At 47.6% G+C, this 17825-nt stretch overlaps 1 protein-coding gene across 3 annotated transcripts in view; it reads left to right on the top strand.

The window, feature by feature from the left end:
• Positions 1-6919: 6919 nt before the first annotated feature.
• LOC138997308 (ligand-dependent nuclear receptor corepressor-like protein) overlaps positions 6920-17825 on the top strand; it is a 43625-nt gene continuing 32719 nt past the window's right edge. For all 3 annotated transcript variants that reach the window (XM_070398913.1, XM_070398909.1, XM_070398918.1), the window contains exon 1: positions 6920-7212. In XM_070398913.1, the coding sequence (XP_070255014.1) occupies positions 7062-7212 (151 nt within the window). In that variant the 5' untranslated portion in view covers positions 6920-7061. The remainder of the gene's footprint in view (positions 7213-17825) is intronic.

The following is a 17825-nucleotide window of genomic DNA, read 5'->3' as shown; positions in this document are numbered from 1 at the left end:
GACCTGCACTGGCCAGACTAAAAATATGTTTTTATTGATATTTTTTTAAGAGAGAGAGAAACATTAGTCAGCTGCCTCCTGCACACACCCTGATGGGGGATGGAACCCAGAACCTGGGCATGTGCCCTGACTCAGAATCGAACCCGTGACCCTTTGGTGCAAAGAATGACGCTCAACCAACTGAGCCACACCAGCCAGAACCAACTAGAATATAATAAATCTGAAGACAGTAATGGGGTGTAATAGTAAGGTTCTAAAAATAACCAATGATTAAACTAAACAAAGAACATAAAAAACAAAAATCTGAGATACCACCCTGAGATGAGGGTCAGTATTAGATCAACTATCTTGCCCCTTTTTTGTACTCTAAGGGCAGTCTTGGAATAGAAAATAGATGGACATTACAGTTTAAGAAATGAAATATATCACCATTACGTTTCTGTTTCTTCAATTTTTATTCCCTCCTATGAAACTTTATCTTTGTTCCCTACCAAATGTACAAAAAAGACGTTGATGATATTTGGAAATGTATCAAGAAGACAAAATCATTCATATATTTTAGATATTTCTAAAATTTGACTGCACTGTTGAAATGAAATGCATCAGCATGTACATCTGAGATGATGATGATGTCCTTAGAGTCCAAACTCCCATAAGAAAAACAATGCTGAGAAATCTCTGGCTCGTAAACATGGATGAATCTAAGATTTTTGCTATAATTTAGCATAATGATAATATAACTGATCAGAAATTTTCTGGAAGGGGGCTATTTTCATGTTCTAAATAGCTGGTTGATGAAATTTATCTGATTTATAGAACTGTAGTACATTACAGTTCAGGACTAAAGGAAATTTTTTATATATATATATGTATATATATGTGTATATATATATATATGCATATATATATATATATATATATTCCACGTTCAAAGGCTGTTATATCGCGTTGTTTGACAATATCTTCAGAAAAAAATCACTTCTACTGTCGTGGTAAACAACCTGCTTCCCTATTTATAATGGTCTGGCCCTCTAGCAACTTCAGCGTGAAATTATAGCTAATTTGCCTACAAATGTCACGTGGTCATAATAATCTGGCCACTCAGTGTATAGTAAAGTGTGATATTTTTAAAGCAGGTAATAAATTTACTCAAAAATGGCTTTTCAACATTATGTATCATTTTATAGTTAATTAAGGCATCTAATCATTATGACTTCAATTACAAATATCTAATTAATACAAAATTATTTAGAATATTAAATTAGAAAATGTATGTTACTTTTGTTACATGTTGATAATTTATCATTGAATCGGTATTTTACAACCCTACTAGTATATTGGATTGTTTATTTTTGTTGCAAAGTAAAAGAATAGCTTTTTGGCTTCCAAATGGTCAAATAAATCATTAAACTGTTAATTTGCCCAGAAATTTATATCTATACTTGATACTGTATAAGAACTCTATAGATGTGTTTATCAATTTTAGGTAAGTAATAGTGAACTTGATGGATATTTATGGTGGTGTCTTTGAAGTAATGACCCCAATTTGCTCACACCTTTCTGTATCCATGCCCTTTGTTAGTGTCCTCCAGATGTGGGACTTGGTCATCTGATTTGCTTTGGTCAATGGGACAGCAGCAAGTACATATAAGGCAGCAAAGACTTGAAAAGCACTTGTACATTAGTGCTTATGCTCTTGCTGTGTTTGACATGCTGCCACTATGTAAATAAGCTCTAGCTAGCCTCTGAGTGATGAGACGCGTGAGACACATGGCTCAGTCATTCCCATTATTTCAGCACATAGGAGCCAAACTCCAGACCAGAGTGAAACCTTCCTAGATCATGTAGTTTCCAGCTTAACAATCCCAGCCAAGATCAGCAGAACCTTGCCAGATCAGCAGAACTGCCCATCTGACCCATAGACTTTCCAGCAGTAATCTTTTAAGCCACTAGGTTATGGATCGGCTTGTTACACAGCAATCCTATATAATAAAAGGCTATGCAAATAGACCAAACAGCGGAATGACGAGTCACTATGACACGCACTGACCACCAGGGGGCACATGCTCAACACAGGACCTGCCCCCTGGTGGTCAGTGCACTCCCACATGGGGAGCACCGCTCAGCCAGAAGCCCTGAGCTGGGCTCATGGCTGGCGAGTGTAGCAGCGGCGGTGGTGGGAACTTCTCCACCAGTGGGAACTTCTCTGAAGAAGTGTTAAGGATGTCGGACTGACAGCCATCAGTCGGATATCCCCCGAGGGCTCCCAGGCTGCGAGAGGGTGCAGGCCAGGCTGTACACGAATGTCATGCACCGGGACTCTAGTAAACAAATGATACACTATATATAGGAAATAGACTGCAGAACAAAAACATCTTTCCAAAGAACATTAACATTTCCTTTGAGAGTAACTAGATTTCCAGTGTAAGAGACAATCTTGAATATGACCCTCTTCTATCCTTAGATTTGTGGATAGCTGGCCTAGACATTCTAGAGATACTATACTCATTAATTTTGTTCATTAACATTTCTATTCCCCTTTCTTTTAGGGAACATGGTAACATTACAATTTCCCATCTGCAGTTGATTACAAAAGTGGTCACAGATTACTTTTTTCCCTCTATCCACACCCTTTTGCAATGTGCCTTGCAACTCTTCTTGTTAAAAGGTACTTACCTTCATTGACTCTGGGCTTGGCCATATGATTGCTTTAGCCATTTGGACTGGAGCAAATGTGACCCAAGCCAAAGCTTTAAAAGTGCCTGTGCATTTGGACTTGCTCTTTTACTGACCTTGAAATCCATGTGAACAAGCCAAGGCTAGCCTCTTGATGATAAGGGACTATTGGCCTGCTTGGTCTGTTGTCCCAGATGACAGTCAACTCACCCTCAGAAACAGAGTTGCTTCTCTAACGGGAAGCTAATCACAAACATCTGAGTGAGCACAGCCCAGGTAAGTTGAACTATCCAGCTGAGACCAAACAAATTGTCACTCCATGGAATTATAAGCTAAATCAATTGTTGATGTTTTAAGCTATTAAGTTTGGGGGTAGTTGGTTACACCTGCAAGCTATCCTATACAATAAAGAGCTAATATGCTAATTAGACTGAACAGCAGAACAACCATCCGGACAACCTTCCAGATGAAGCCGGGGCTGTGAGGGCCGAGGCAGCCAGGGATGTGAGGACCAAGCCCCTTAAACAAATTTCATGCATTGGGCCTCTAGTCTATATATATATATGCCAAGTGACCAGAACCACCGGAAGGACCAGTTGCCATGACATGTACTGTGGCAGCCAACCAGCCCAATCGTGGCCCTGATCACAGACCCCCGGAACCTCCCTCGGCCCCTCCCCCTGGCCTGCCCTGCCCCCAATCATCTTCCCCCAAACCCCGATCAGGGTGGGGGTGGCCAACCTCCCACATCTCCTCCCTGCCACCAGCCCAGCCTGATCAGCCTCTATTGGGGTGGGCCGGCCAGACCCCACCTGTACATGAATTCGTGCACCAGGCCTCTAGTCTGTTATATTACTGTCTTAAAGCTAGGCATGACCATATGATTTGCTTTACCTAGTGAAATATGACACTTCTGGCAGAAGCCTTTAAGAGCTGGACAGTGATTTAACGTCTTTTTCTTGTCATGGTGACTGGGGAGTTTCCAGGTAGTGGTGCTCCATAAACCTGGGTCCCTGAATGGACATGGAACAGTTCTCCCCGCCCTCCTTCACAGTGATTTTTGGAGGACATAGACTTTAAGTAAGAACTAAATCTTTGTATTAAGCTACTGAGGTATTGAGTCTCCGTTACTAGAGAATAATCTAGCCCAGTGGTTGGCAAACTGCGGCTCGAGAGCCACATGCAGCTCTTTGGCCCCTTGAGTGTGGCTCTTCCACAAAATACCACGTGCGGGCGCGCATGTACAGTGCAATTGAAACTTTGTGGCACCTGCGCAGAAGTCAGTATTTTGTGGAAGAGCCACACTCAAGGGGCCAAAGAGCTGCATGTGGCTCGAGAGCCACAGTTTGCCGACCACGGATCTAGCCCATTCTGACTATGTAGAAATTGGTACCCAGAAGGAGGTAGATTTATTACAATGGAAAACCTAAAATATGTGGCTGTGACTTAGAGGCTCAATAGGTGGTGGCAAGGGAACTGTTAGAGGCTGGAAAGTTAGTAGTCCATGTTAGCTGTGGTAAAATATGTGAGTCTCTCATTCTTTACCTTTACCGTGGTTATACTGACTGTCCCACCACTGTACATTGAGTGTGTGTGTGTGTGTGTGTGTGTGCGTGCGCGCGCGCGCCCGCGGGGATGTGTGTAAGCAGAGAGGGATGATTCTTTGTCTTTTGAGGTCTCTATAACAATAGAAGCTTATTCCTGTTCTAATATAGGGACCATCAGCCATCACCCAGAGATGCTAGACTGAGATAAATGCCATTACTGAATAGAACTTTTGGATTGTCTCACTTGTGACAGGGGTGAATATATTTTGTAGTGTAAAGAGAGTCAACTGTAAATTGGTGACTAGAAAGATGGATTGCAGTCATCATTGGTGTGGGAAGCACTAGGGGAGAGGTGTGGACAAGGAACCCGGAAGGCTGGTGACCCTTGAAGCCCTGGCAAAGGTCAGGGCTATGCACCGACTGTTTAGTCCAGACAATGGTAGCTGAAGCAACTTCCCCATCTATTATCATGTAAATCCTTGCTGATGGGGGTAGTCTTCCTGTTACTGGAACTTGCCTGCCTAAGGGCTATGGGTGGATCCCAAACTGAATAAAAAGATGGGGAGGCCTGAGCACAAGTGGAGTCCATCCTCTTGGGATGGGCTCTCGCCTGGCTCCCCAATTTCCAAATTATTATTTCTTGTCTCATCTCTTTCATTTGTGTGGGGCCCCTCTTCCAGATCCTGAACCCTGAACCGCGAGGGACATGGGAGGAACAAAAACAAACACATTACATACATTGGTGCTCTTCACCAGTAAATTCTGGTTATCTTCCTTCTGGAAAAACAGGATTGCACTTCGGAGCTCCCTTGAAAAATAGGCATGCCTGTATAATTTGCCTTTATCCAAGAAACCTGAATGGAATTGACTTGTATCACTTTCAGGAAGAACCAATTTGTCATTTATCTTCCTTGGACCTATCATGCAAGTGGGGAAGTTACACTGATTGGGGTTCTCCTAAATGATCAGGTTGCTTGGTGACAAGGACCTGCTCTGAAGCTCCACCCCCCACCCCCCCAAAAATTTTTGACCCTTGGTTAGGGCTTGTCGCTGCACCATAAACTAGACCATCCTCACTAATGTCAATTACTGTAAAATTGATCAGAAAGCTACAAATGCTGATCGTTGGCAATTATAAGTGGGATCAATAATTGAAACTATCCACTGATCATTCCTAAAGCACCTTCACAAGTGATTTTACTTACTTCTCCAATTGTGACCATTCTAGAAAGATGATTATGAGATTTTTTTTTTTTCGCTTAAAGTATTACAAAGGGTATTACATAAGTGTCCTTTTTTCCCCCCCGATTATGAGATTTTAAACTTCATTTTCTTAATCTGTGAAAATGTAAAACTATATCTTCACTGTCGAGAGGTAGTGATGAGCAATGAAATACTTCCTTGTAGGAAAAAAACAAAAAAAGCAAGGAAAGGTGAATAAGGATAAACTACAAAACAGGGAGGGTAGTACTGAACTCAGAAATCGGGAGTTTCCAGGAAGAATTAAAACATATTGCCCACATACTTGTGCATACATTTGCAGTAATACACAGAACTTCTTAGTAAATTTTGGGTTCGGCCCCCTGCACATATACAGAAACACATGCGCAATTGCTGTGGTGCAAAAGTCAAAAGTGTCACTTAAGTTTATTTTAAATGAAAAGCTCTTTCTGAAGAAGAAAAAATATTTTCTCTAGCATGGTAAGAATTCATTCCATAACATTTGTAAAGTGCGAAATACCACGCCACTCACTGTACTAGGGTCAGGCAAGTGAAAGATGTCACCGTACAGAAGTCTCAATGGTCGCTGTCCTCCAGGAGTTTACATTTTGCAGAGGATAAAGAGTTTCCTCTTTGGGGGGTTTTCATCCAGTTACACCCAATGCCATCCGTAAATAATTTTCGGTCAAAAGCCCCGCATCTTTCCCTTAAGCCTTACACATATTCACACTTTTCGAAATCTCTTCGCCCTGGAAACTGATGTTAGGGCGGGATCGCTCTGGATATTTCGCAGTTATTTGGGATGCGGCCCCATGACAGCTTGCTTTTTCCCTGCAGTGGCGGGATGACAGTGCCCCCCGCCCCCCCCCCCCCCCCCCCCCCCCGCCGCTTCCCCCTCCAAATTTCCAGCACTTAAAGCACAAAGTGCAGCTTGAACCATCAAGGAGCGGTCAAACTTGCGGTTTGCACCGCCCTTCTATAGCAGAACCTAAAGAAGTTGAGGCGGCTCAGTCAGACCGGGCAACGCGAGTAGAGCAGTGCTGGGCGCAGGGCGTTGGAGGCCAAGTCCACCAGAGGCGCAGCGCAAAGGAGTCCAAGGCCGGTCTGGAAGCCCAAGTGTGCAAGGAGGACTGAAGAGTGCCCATCCCTGTGGGACTACAAGGACCAGCATGCATGGCGCCGCGGAGTCCAGCTCCGCTCTGGGACTCCGGCGCAACGGAGCCTGGGAAGTGAAGTCTCCGCGCAGCCCCAGTCGCTTCGGGAAGGCTGAAGGGAGGAGTTGTTAGTCCGACCCATCGCAGGCCGGGAACCGGCCGGGCTCGGAGCCTCTCGCTGTCGCTCAGGGATTTCGCAGGCGGCGGGAGCAGGACGGCTCGCTGGAGTAAACTCCGGGGGGAGGAGGCGGCGGCGAGGGGATGGGGAGGCGGGGTCAGCGGAAGCGGCAGGTTGCTTCCTTCTCGCGCTCCCTCCCCGCCTCTCCCGGAGGGAGCGGTGGGAGGGGGAGGGCCGGGCCGAGGGAAGGTAGTGACACGTGTCAATCATCTCCGGGGGGCTCGCGCCCCTGCCTCGTGCCTGCGCCGTTCGTATGTAAATGAGGGCGCGTGACGCGGGACGCAGATGGACAAGGGAAGAGAGAGAATGGCCGCCGCCGCCGCCGCTGCTGCCGCCGCCGCCGTCGCTCAGTGCGGGAGCCCTCGGTGCGCGGCGGAGAGGAGAGGATTCCGGCGGGAACTCGACTCCTGGCGCCACCGCCTCATGCACTGTGTAGGTAAGAGAGACCCGGGCTGGGCCGCGGCTCCGCGCGGCGGCGTCCGCCGCGACCCGAGGAGTTTGGGGCTGAGGGGCTGAGTTGAATCTCCCGTTCGGGTCAGTTCAATGGGGGAGCGAGCTGGGAGCGGCGGCGGCGGCGCGGCGGCCCGGACTCGCCTTTTGTCTGGGGGCTCCCGGCCCGGCGCGGTCCGCGCTCCTTCCCCTTCGGAGCTGTTGGGCTCCCCGGGAACTGTTAGTTCGGACCCGCTCGCCCAGTCCCCGGGGGAACCGCTCGCTCGCGCTGTCCCCCAAAAACTCCTCGGCGCCTCTCGCCGCCCGGCGTCCGCCCGGTCTGGAGGGAGGAAGCGGCCCCGCGGTCGGCGCCGGGCGGAGGGGAGCCGGCGGGAGAAAGGCGGGCCGGTCCGCGCCCCCACCGGGCGCACACACACCCCCTTCTCGCCGCCGGGGGCCGGGCCGGCCGCCGCCACCGAGTTCCAGAGGAGGGCATCCCGGGCGACACCCCCTCCCCCTGGCGCTCGCGGGGCCGGGGCCTCGGGGGACCGGCGGGGGGCTCGGGGCAGCGGGGGCGGCGCCCGAGGGGCGGGGGCGCCCTCCTCTGCCCTCTCGCGCTCGGCGGCGGCGCGGTGTGTACCCCTTTAAGGAGGAGCCGCTGGAGCGCTGACGGTTGGGATTTGAAGTTCTTCCTCCCTCTTTGGAAGTCTGGACGGCGGGGAGCGGGGTGGGGGGGGACTGTTGCCATAGAGATGACACCCTCGCCCCCCTTCCCTGTGCGGACGCCCCGGCGACTCTGGTCCTCTTTCGCTGTCATGTGATGGACCCGTCCCCGCACTTACCCGCACGTCTCCCTCCCAGTCTCCCACCCGCGTCCTCCTGACCGTCAGTCTTGCTTCTCAAACTTCTGGGCTGGGAGCTGTCATTCTGCAGGTTGCCGGGGGCGGCGGGAGGTGGCGGGACCTCCGGACCTTCGCCGCCGGCGCTCGCTTTTCTGTCCGAGTGGGACGTGTGCAGGGAGCTGTTCTCCCGCAGGTTGGTGTCCTGGCCAGGAAGGGGGCGACGTGGGGACAGGGACGAGGGGTGCTGTACGCGTGTGTTTTGGAAGGGGATTTGGGGAGAGAGAGGAAGGGAAGAAGTGTGGGTAGTGGAAGCAGCTGGCTCGGTGGGCGATTACATCTTGGCACCTGGAGTGGAGGCACTAACCTTCTCTTGTTTCCGTCTGTTCTTGCGCCACCTCGAGCCGCCCCCCCCCCCCCCCACCCGTTTGTTGGTTTAGCGCCTGGAGGAAGATCCTTCTTTTTGGCTAGTGAACAGGAGGTCGGAGTAGGATGAACTAGTACAACTTCAACTCAGAGGCTTGAACTGCGGGATACGATGGACATAGGAACTAGGGGCACTTTTATGTTTAAGCCATTTACTGTTTACCCTTATAAAATAGGTTTTGGTCTTATCTAAGGAGACATTCTGGAAAATAGCTTTGATTGAGTTCTCATAAGTGATTTTAGTTCTTTAAAAAAGTGTAGAAAAAACCACACGGTATTCTTTATATAAAACTAGAGGCCCAGTGTACAAAAAGTTGTCCCCTCAGCCCAGCCTGTGCCCTCTCGCAGTCTGGACCCCTCAAAGGATGTCCACCTTCTGGCTTAGGCCCGCTCCCTAGGGGGATTGGGCCTAAGCTGGCAGTCGGACATCCCTCTGGCAGCCCGGGAGCCCTTGGAGGATGTCCACTTGCCAGCGGGGAGCAGGCAGAAGCTGCAGTCGGACATCCTTAGCGCTGCTGAGGAGGCGAGAGGCTCCCACCACCACCACAGTACTGGCAGCCATCAGCCTGGCTTGTGGCTGAGCAGAGCTCCCCCTGTGGGAGCGCACTGACCACCAGGGGACAGCTCCTGCATTGAGCGTCTGCCCCCTGGTGATCAGTGTGTCTCATAGTGACCAGTCATTCCCAGTCGTTCTGCTGTTAGGGTCAATTTGGATATTACCCTTTTATTATATAGGATACAGGCCTGGTGCATGGGTGGGGGCCGGCTGGGGTGCCTGGCCAGCCTGGGTGAGGGGCTGATGGCTGTTTGCAGGCTGGCCACGGCCCCCAGCCACCCAAGCTCCCAGTGGAGGCTGGCTGGAAGCAGGTATCTGGGATTTATTTATTTATTTTAAATATATTTTATTGATTTTTTACAGAGAGGAAAGGAGAGAGATAGAGAGCTAGAAACATCGATGAGAGAGAAACATCGATCAGCTGCCTCCTGCACATCCCCCACTGGGTACGTGCCCGCAACCCAGGCACATGCCCCCGACCGGAATCGAACCCGGGACCCCTCAGTCCGCAGGCCGATGCTCCATCCACTGAGCCAAACCGGTTTTGGCTGGGATTTATTTATCTTCTATAATTGAAACTTTGTTGCCTTTGAGCAGAGGCCACAGCAGGCCAGGCAGGCAGGAAGCTTGGCTTTCTCCATCGTCAAGGCAACCAAGCCTCCTGCTTATTCCAGCTCCATGAATGCTGGCTGCCATCTTGGTTGGGTTAATTTGCATATAGTCGCTCTGATTGGCTGTTGGGTGTGGCTTGTGGGCATTGCTTGTGATTGTAGCAGAGGTACGGTCAATTTGCATGTTTCTCTTTTATTAGATAAGACTAGAGGCCCGGTGCACAAAAATTTGTGCACTCGGGGGGGGAAGGGGGAGGTCCCTCAGCCCGGCCTTTGCCCTCTCGCAGTCTGGGACCCCTCAGGAGCTAATGACCTGCTGGCTTAGGCCTGCTCCTGGGTGGCAGAGGGCAGGCCCAATCCCTAGGTGCAGCCCCTGGTTGGGCTCAGAGCAGGGCTGATTGGGAAGTTGGGGCGCTGCCCCCTGTCATGCACAGAGCAGGGCGGATTGGGAGGTTGCGATGCCATACTCAGTCACGCTCAAGGCAGGGTCGATGGGGAGGTTGCGGTGCCACCCCCTGTGACCCACAGAGCAGGGCCAATCAGGGGGTTGGGGCGCTGCCCCGTCATGCACAGAGCAGGGCCCATCAGGGGGGTTGGGGCTCCATACCCTGCAGGGCCAATCAGGGGGTTGGGTCGCTGCCCCCTGTCACGCACAGAGCAGGGCCAATCAGGGGGTTGGGGAGCTCCCCCCGTCACGCACAGAGCAGGGCCCATCAGGGGGTTGGGGAGCTCCCCCCTGTCACGCACAGAGCCGCAGGGCGATCAGGGTATTGGGGAGCTCCCCCCTATCAGGCACAGAGCAGGGCTGATCAGGGGGTTGGGGCACCTTCCCCTGTCACACACAGAGCAGGGCAGATAGGGAGGTTGTGGCCCCGCCCCCTGTCACACACAGAGCCGCAGGGCAATCAGGGGGTTTGGGCGCTGCCCCCTGTCATGCTGATCCCAGTGCCGGGAAGCATATTACCCTTTTACTATATAGGATAGAGGCCTGGTGCATGAGTGGGGCCGGCTGGTTTGCCCTGAAGGGTGTCCTGGATCAGGGTGGGGGTCCCCACTGGGCTGCCTGGCCAGCCTGGGTGAGGGGCTGAGGGCTGTTTTCAGGTTGGCGGGTGACGGAAGCTCCCAACCGCTCCTTTTTTTCTTTTTTCTTTTTTTTATTCTGGGCCAGCTTTAGCTCTGAGGCTCCAGCTCTTAGGCCTCCGCTGCTGAAAGTAGGTATCTGGTTTGTTTCAGTTGGAAACAATGTATAACTCCAGCTCTGACTCCAGCTCTGAGATCCCAGCTCCCTGAAAGCTGGTTTCTGGGTTTTTTTTTTTAGCTGCTATGTTTGTTACAATGTTCAAACTGCATGCTCAGAGGCCTGCAAGGCAGGCGGGGAATGTTGGTTTCCTCCGTCACTGAAGGAAGCAAGCCTCATGTTAGTTTCATGCTGCCTGGCTGCCGGCCGCCATCTTGGCTGTCAGTTAATTTGCATATCTCTCTGATTAGCCAATGGGAAGGGTAGCGGTCGTACGCCAATTACCATGTTTCTCTTTTATTAGTGTAGATAAGAATTTTAAAGCTAAGTGTTATTAGTGCTTCCAGAATAGAAAATGGACCCGTTTTTATTGTAAAGATCTCTTCTACCGACAACCTGTTTAGAAATTGGGTTCATTGAATTAGGATTAGGGTAACGGCATTGTAACACCGGCTGGAGACATTATTGTGTGAAGTTTTCCCCGCAGTGATTTTACGATGTTTTTGGTCAATTTTAAGTTTTTGAATCCTTTAAGGTTTTTATTCCCTCATCTTTTTGCTTATTTGGGTACATTAAGTATGCTCTGTATTTAAAAATATATGTGATTTTGAAAAACAGTCAAATTTTAATTAAATACAACATTAATTGAATTTCATGGGAAAAAGGACTTTCTGCCTTACCTACTTGGATACTGAAGTAGGATTGGGAAACATTGAAAATTGAGTTCATGCTGTTATGTCTAACATGCAATCTCTGTACTACATTTTTAATGTAATATATAATTATACCATATTAGAAAGGAAATTTTTTTTTAAATTTTATTGGATTTTTACAGAGAGGAAAGGAGAGGGATAGAGAGTTAGAAACATTGATGAGAGAGAAACATTGATCAGCTGCCTCTTGCACACCCCCCACTGGGGATGTGCCCGCAACCAAGGTACATGCCCTTGACTGGAGTCGAACCTGGGACCCTTGAGTCCGCAGGCCGACACTCTATCCACCGAGCCAAACTGGCTAGGGCTAGAAAGGAAATTTTTAACTGGCCTCTAACTATATTGTGAATTTCCCCCCCGCAGTCCTAGTCTTAGTCAGGAGACCTAGTAAGACCCGTCTCATACTTTTGTTTTTGCATTGTTATTTTATTTTATTTTTAAATTTTTTAAATACATCTTTATTGATTTCAGAGAGGAAGGGAGAAGGAAAGAGAGAGAGAAACATCAATGATGAGAGAGAATCATTGATTGGCTGCCTCCTGCACATCCCCCACTGGGGATAAAGCCCGCAAGCAACCCAGGCATGTGCCCTTGGCTGGAATCGAACCTGGGACCCTTCAGTCAGCAGGCTGACGCTCTATCCACTGAGCCAAACCAGCTAGGGCGCATTGTTATTTTTAAATAAACAATGAAACTCTCTTAAACAAGACATTCACTTGTTGCTTGGGGTTTTTTTTTTTTCAGTACCCTATATGTGAAGCATCTATTCATAGTGTGAATTGGGATTACATGTAGTTTGTGTACTTATTTCAATTTATCTTTTGCTATTAATGTGCTTACATTCAATATTTCACGTTATAAACATTTGCAAACCAACATATTCTTTTTCCTTTGCATGTTTGTGTGTGTGTGTATATATATATGTGTATATATAAATTTCCTTATTGCATATCCAGTGCTCTTACGACATGAAATCGTTTTTATAAAATATGATCCTTTTTGCCATTGGGGAAGAAAATTTTTCAAAAGTGTTATTTTTAAATAAGGAAATTGTAAGCAATGTCTTAGGATTGTACCACAAGTTAGTATTAACCCAGTAGTAATGTTTTAAATCTCAATTCCTAGAATAAGTCTTTCATTTGATTCACTTTTTTAGAACATATATAATATTCTACTTTTATGGGGGGAAAGTTCATCATCCTTGTAGTTAGCTAAGATGTACCAAAACACCACATTTCTGAATTCAGTTGAGTTAGCCACACTTGGAGTTGGAGAGGCTTCATTGATAGAGATTTAGATACTTCAATTGTGTGTCACAAGTATTTCAAAACAGGCATTTCAGAACAAATAGATATTAATGAGGAATGGTGTTATTACAGACCTAGAATTCTTAGAAGACCTAGACTTTTTGAGCCAGGCAAAATAAGGGATGGAGAAGGAAAAGGAGAAGCCTATAGAGGCAAAGAAAAAGGAGTGAACAGAGTGTTTTGGGAATAGAGTTGAGACAGTTGAGACAACCCTCTCTACCTTACTGGAGTAGAGGGTATTCTAGTGATAAAAGAGGCTATCTGAAGTGGAATAACCTCAAAATTTATTGTTTTAGTCTTTCATTTTTAAAAATAGTATTTCTTCTAATTTCTACCTTTACATATAGAAGTTGATTTCACCTATCAGGGAGGGGATTAAGATCATCTGGTAAACTCTTCTATAAATCTCATATTTATATGAACACTAGTGGCCCGGTGCATGAAATTTGTGCACATTAAAAGGGGAATAATTAGAGGAAATATTTTAATATTGCTATTTGCCCTTTCTCTATAATAGAAGTGTCAGAGATGAAAGAAAATTTGTAAAATGTATATGAAAATCCTCCTCTTGTCAGAGTCTGGGGCACTCCGCAGGACCCAGAGTCAAGTCCCTGCACACCCGCGGCGCCTCAAATTCGTGTGAGACCCAGACCCAGCCGGCCCCACCCTTGTCAAGCCCTGCCAGGTGGGGGCACAGCCTCAGGTCCCCTGTCAAGCCCCACTGGGCAGGGGGCACAGCCTCAGTTCTCCCAGCCCAGCTCTGAGTGGGGGGCACAGCCTCAGTTCTCCCAGCCCAGCGCTGAGTGGGGGGCACAGCCTCAGGTCCCCTGGTGTACACGGGGCAGGGAGCACAACCTCAGTTTCCCCAGCACACCCTCAGGTCCGCCGGTGCTGGGGCGGGGGGTGCAGCTTGAGGTCCCCCGGCCCGAGCCAGAGGGTGTGCCTTGAGGGCCCCTGGACCAGTCCAGGGGACGTGGCCTGAGGTCCCCTGTCAAGCCCCGCCAGGTGGGGGGGCACAACCTCAGTCCCCCAACCTGGCGCTGGGTTGGGGTGTGCGGCCGGAGCTTCCTCGGGCCAGGGCGGGGGGCACGCCTTGAGGTCCTCCGCCAAGCCCTGCATGCCAGGGGGCACAGCCTCAGGTCCCTCGGCCTGGTGCTGGGGCAGGGGCGCATGCTCAGGTCCTCAGTCTGGGGCGCGGGTTGCAGCCTCAGCCCAGAACCGGGGCCAGGGGGGCTGCACCCTGAGTTCCCCCATCAAGCCCTGCCAGGCGAGGGGCGCGGCCTCAGATCTCCTGGCCCAGAACTGGGGCGGGGGTGTGGCCTGAAGTCCCCCAGCCTGGTGCTGGGGCAAGGGGAGCAGCCTGAGGTCCCCTGTCAAGCCCCACCAGGCAGGGGACGCAGCCTCAGGTCCCTGCTGATTGCTCGTTAAGGCTCGTTATGGGAACTCGGCCTCCACTGTGTGTGCAGCCATCTTGCGTTACTGAATCCCTGCCTCCCCTGTGGGCGCAGCCATCTTGACCATAATGGCATGACAGTCAATTGGCATATTGCTTCTTTATTAGATAAGATATCACATTTTCCTTATATTTGTCTTTTTATCCTTTTAGTCTCAAAAGCGTTTTTTCCCAAATATAGTTTTTCTGTGTAGTCTGTATCATGATTTTGCTTTCAAATCATTGTTCTATCCGATACAAAAAGCTATTTTTGAGAATCGTGGAATTTTTAGTATGCTATGAGCATGTAGACAGCTACAGTGGGGCCTTGACTTACAAGTGTCCTGACTAATGAGTTTTTCGAGATAAGAGCTGTCTCTCGGCCAATTTTTTGCTTTGAGTTGCAAGCTAAAATTCGGGTTATGAGCCAGCTTCAGATACCCCACCGCTAGTTGGCGCAGTGAACGTCACAGTGAACGCCACAACATCAGCCCAGCATTCAATTCATCATGATGGTGAAAATTGATTTGACATACAAGTAATTTGAGTTACGAGCTCCGTCATGGAACAAATTAAACTCGTAAGTCAAGGCCCCACTGTAATTACCTTTCTTTTTTTTTAAGTAGAGCTAAATGGTTTTGTTTTTTTTTTAGTTTTTTTTTTTTTATTGATTAAGGTATTACATATGGGTTCTTATCCTCCCATTGTCCCCCCACCCCACCCCACTCATGCTCTCACCCCCCTGGTGTCTGTGTCCATTGGTTAGGCTTATATGCATGCATACAAGTCCTTTGGTTGATCTCTCCCCCTCTCCGCCCTCCCCTATCTTCCCTCTGACGTTTGACAGTCTGATCCATGCTTCTCTGTCTCTGGATCTGTTTTTGTTCATTAGTTTATGTTGTTCATTGTATTCCACAAATGAGTGAAGTCATGTGGTATTTATCTTTCTCTGACAGGCTTATTTCGTTTAGCATAATGCTCTCCAGTTCCATCCATGCTGTTGCAAATGGTAAGAATGCCTTCGTTTTTACAGCAGCATAGTATTCCATCGTGTAGATGTACCACAGTTTTCTAATCCATTCATCTACTGATGGGCACTTAGGCTGTTTCCAAATCTTAGCTATGGTAAATTATGCTTCTATGAACATAGGGGTGCATATATCCTTTCTGATTGGTGTTTCTAGTTTCTTGGGATATATTCCTAGAAATGGGATTACTGGGTCAAATGGGAGTTCCATTTTTAGGTTTTTTGAGGAAACTCCATACTGTTCTCCACAGTGGCTGCACCAATCTGCATTCCCACCAGCAGTGCACAGGGGTTCCTTTTTCTTCACATCCTCGCCAGCACTTGTCATTTGTTGATTTGTTGATGATAGCCATTCTGACAGGTGTGAGATGGGACTGCATTGTCATTTTGATTTGCATCTCTTGGATGATTAGTGACTTTGAGCATGTTTTCATATGTCTAATTACCTTTCCCTATTAAATTTACTGATGACTTTGACACCTGAGTTTTAGTCTTCCATCTTTACTCTAAACCCTGACCATTACTCATGATTCACTTTAGTTTGCTTTTTTGTTTTTTTAAGGATGAACCCATCAAGTCATCTACTGACCTTCAACTTTCTCTGCTGCCGAAACTATCCGTTATGCCTTTTCTTTAAAAAAAAAATTTAGCAAGGTTTATTAACATATAATTTACAGAATACAGTTCTATGAGTTTTAACACACAAACAGTTGGATAACCAACTTCTCAATAAACAAGATATAAAACAGTTCCATTATCCCTAAAAGTTGTTTTGTGATTCTTCATAGTTATTTCCTTACCTAGCTAGGTAACATGGCACTAGCAACCATTGGTCTGCTCTGACTCCATAGTTTTGCTTTTCCCAGAGAATAAATAAGTGAAATCATAAAGTATATGCTTTTGAGTCTGTTTTTTTTTTTCATTTAACAATATGCATTTGATATATATCCATGTTGTTGCATGTATCAGTAGTTTGTTCCTTTGGCTATGTAGTATTCCATTGTGCCAGTTTGTTTTTTCATTCAGTGGTTGGAGGACATTGGATTGTTTCCAGTTTGGAGTAAATGTGAATGAAACTCTATGAATACTTGTGTACAGGGGTTTGTGTAAGTGTAGTTTCCATTTCTGTTTGGTAAATATTTAGGAGTGGGATTGTTTGATCGTGTGGGAGTGCATGTTTAAATTACTAGAAATTGTCAAACTTTTCTAAAATGGTTGTGTCATTTTGCATTCCACCAGCAATTTATGAGAAATCCAATTTAGTAAACTTATATAGGATGAGGCTATATATTTTGTTCAATATACAATAGAATGACATCTTAAAGTAGTTTGTTTGCATTGTTAATTTTTGGAGTCCATTGATCACAGCAAAATAGAATTAGATTATCTTAGTAAAAGAAAGATTTGGGGCTTGTTCGCTCTGAGGTTTTACCCAGTAGGAAAGTCTTTTCAATAGTGTTCTTGAAAGTGCTCTCTGGTTCTAGTTCATTCACTTTTCTGCCTGAAATGTCCACTCATGAGAACTAGTACTGAATCATTTCACAAAGATTTTATTAAGTGCATATTTCCTAAGTTCCATGATAACTACTTTGTCAAATCTAAGACATCATAAGTTACTAGGGGTCCAGTGCACAAGTTCATGCACCTGAAAGGAACTGTGGACTATGAGGCTGTTCTAGGCACAGGGGTGGGTCTCAGCCCATCCTCTGCGTCCCCACCCGGCCCCTCCTGCCGTGGCCCCTGGTCACCTGTCTGCCCACAGCCCCACTCCCACACGCTGATGGCACTGGCCCTGGTCATACCTGCTGAAGGCACTAAGCAGTTGGGGCGGGCGCCAGCAGCAGGTGCAAATGACAGCTGCTGGCCTGATCACCCCTCAGGAGCAGGGGGAGGTGGAGAAGCCCTGAGGGACGATTGGTGCCGGCAGCTGCCACTCACTCCTGCTGATGGCACCGAGCGATTGGGACATGCGCTGGGCGCTGGCAGTGGTTGTGAGCGACAGCTCTGGCGCCAATAGTGGGTACAAGCGCCGGGCAGGACCACGGAGCACGGGAGTAAAGAATTTTCAGTAACCACCAGAGGCTCGCCCTCTGCCTTGGTCTGGCGCGCCTACTCACCTGCTCCACCATCCCGCTGCAGCTGACAGCCACATGTTCTGCACACACCCCCTGGTGTCATAGGGACCGGTTGTTCCGCCATTTGGTCTATTTGTATATTAGCCTTTTATTATATAGGATAAGATGCATCATTTCTTCATGTTCTATGTGAAAAAAATGTTACTTTTTTTTTTTACTATGATACATCTACTTGAATATGCATCTTGATTATAGAGATGTTAACATGTCTTTTTAAAGCATGATTTATGGAACATTTCTAGAGTAGTATTTCTGCATTTTTACAATTTAGAATATCACTGAGAAAATATCCTTTGTCTTTCATTTTTCAGATCTATCATTCTACCTTTAATATTTT

The sequence above is a fragment of the Myotis yumanensis genome, unplaced genomic scaffold, assembly GCF_028538775.1.
Source record: "Myotis yumanensis isolate MYYU_CA2020_CCGP unplaced genomic scaffold, mMyoYum1.0.hap1 SCAF_1, whole genome shotgun sequence".
Classification (NCBI taxonomy): Eukaryota; Metazoa; Chordata; class Mammalia; order Chiroptera; family Vespertilionidae; genus Myotis; species Myotis yumanensis.
Note: the sequence above shows the minus strand (reverse complement) of the source record. Positions and strands in the feature narration are given on the sequence as shown.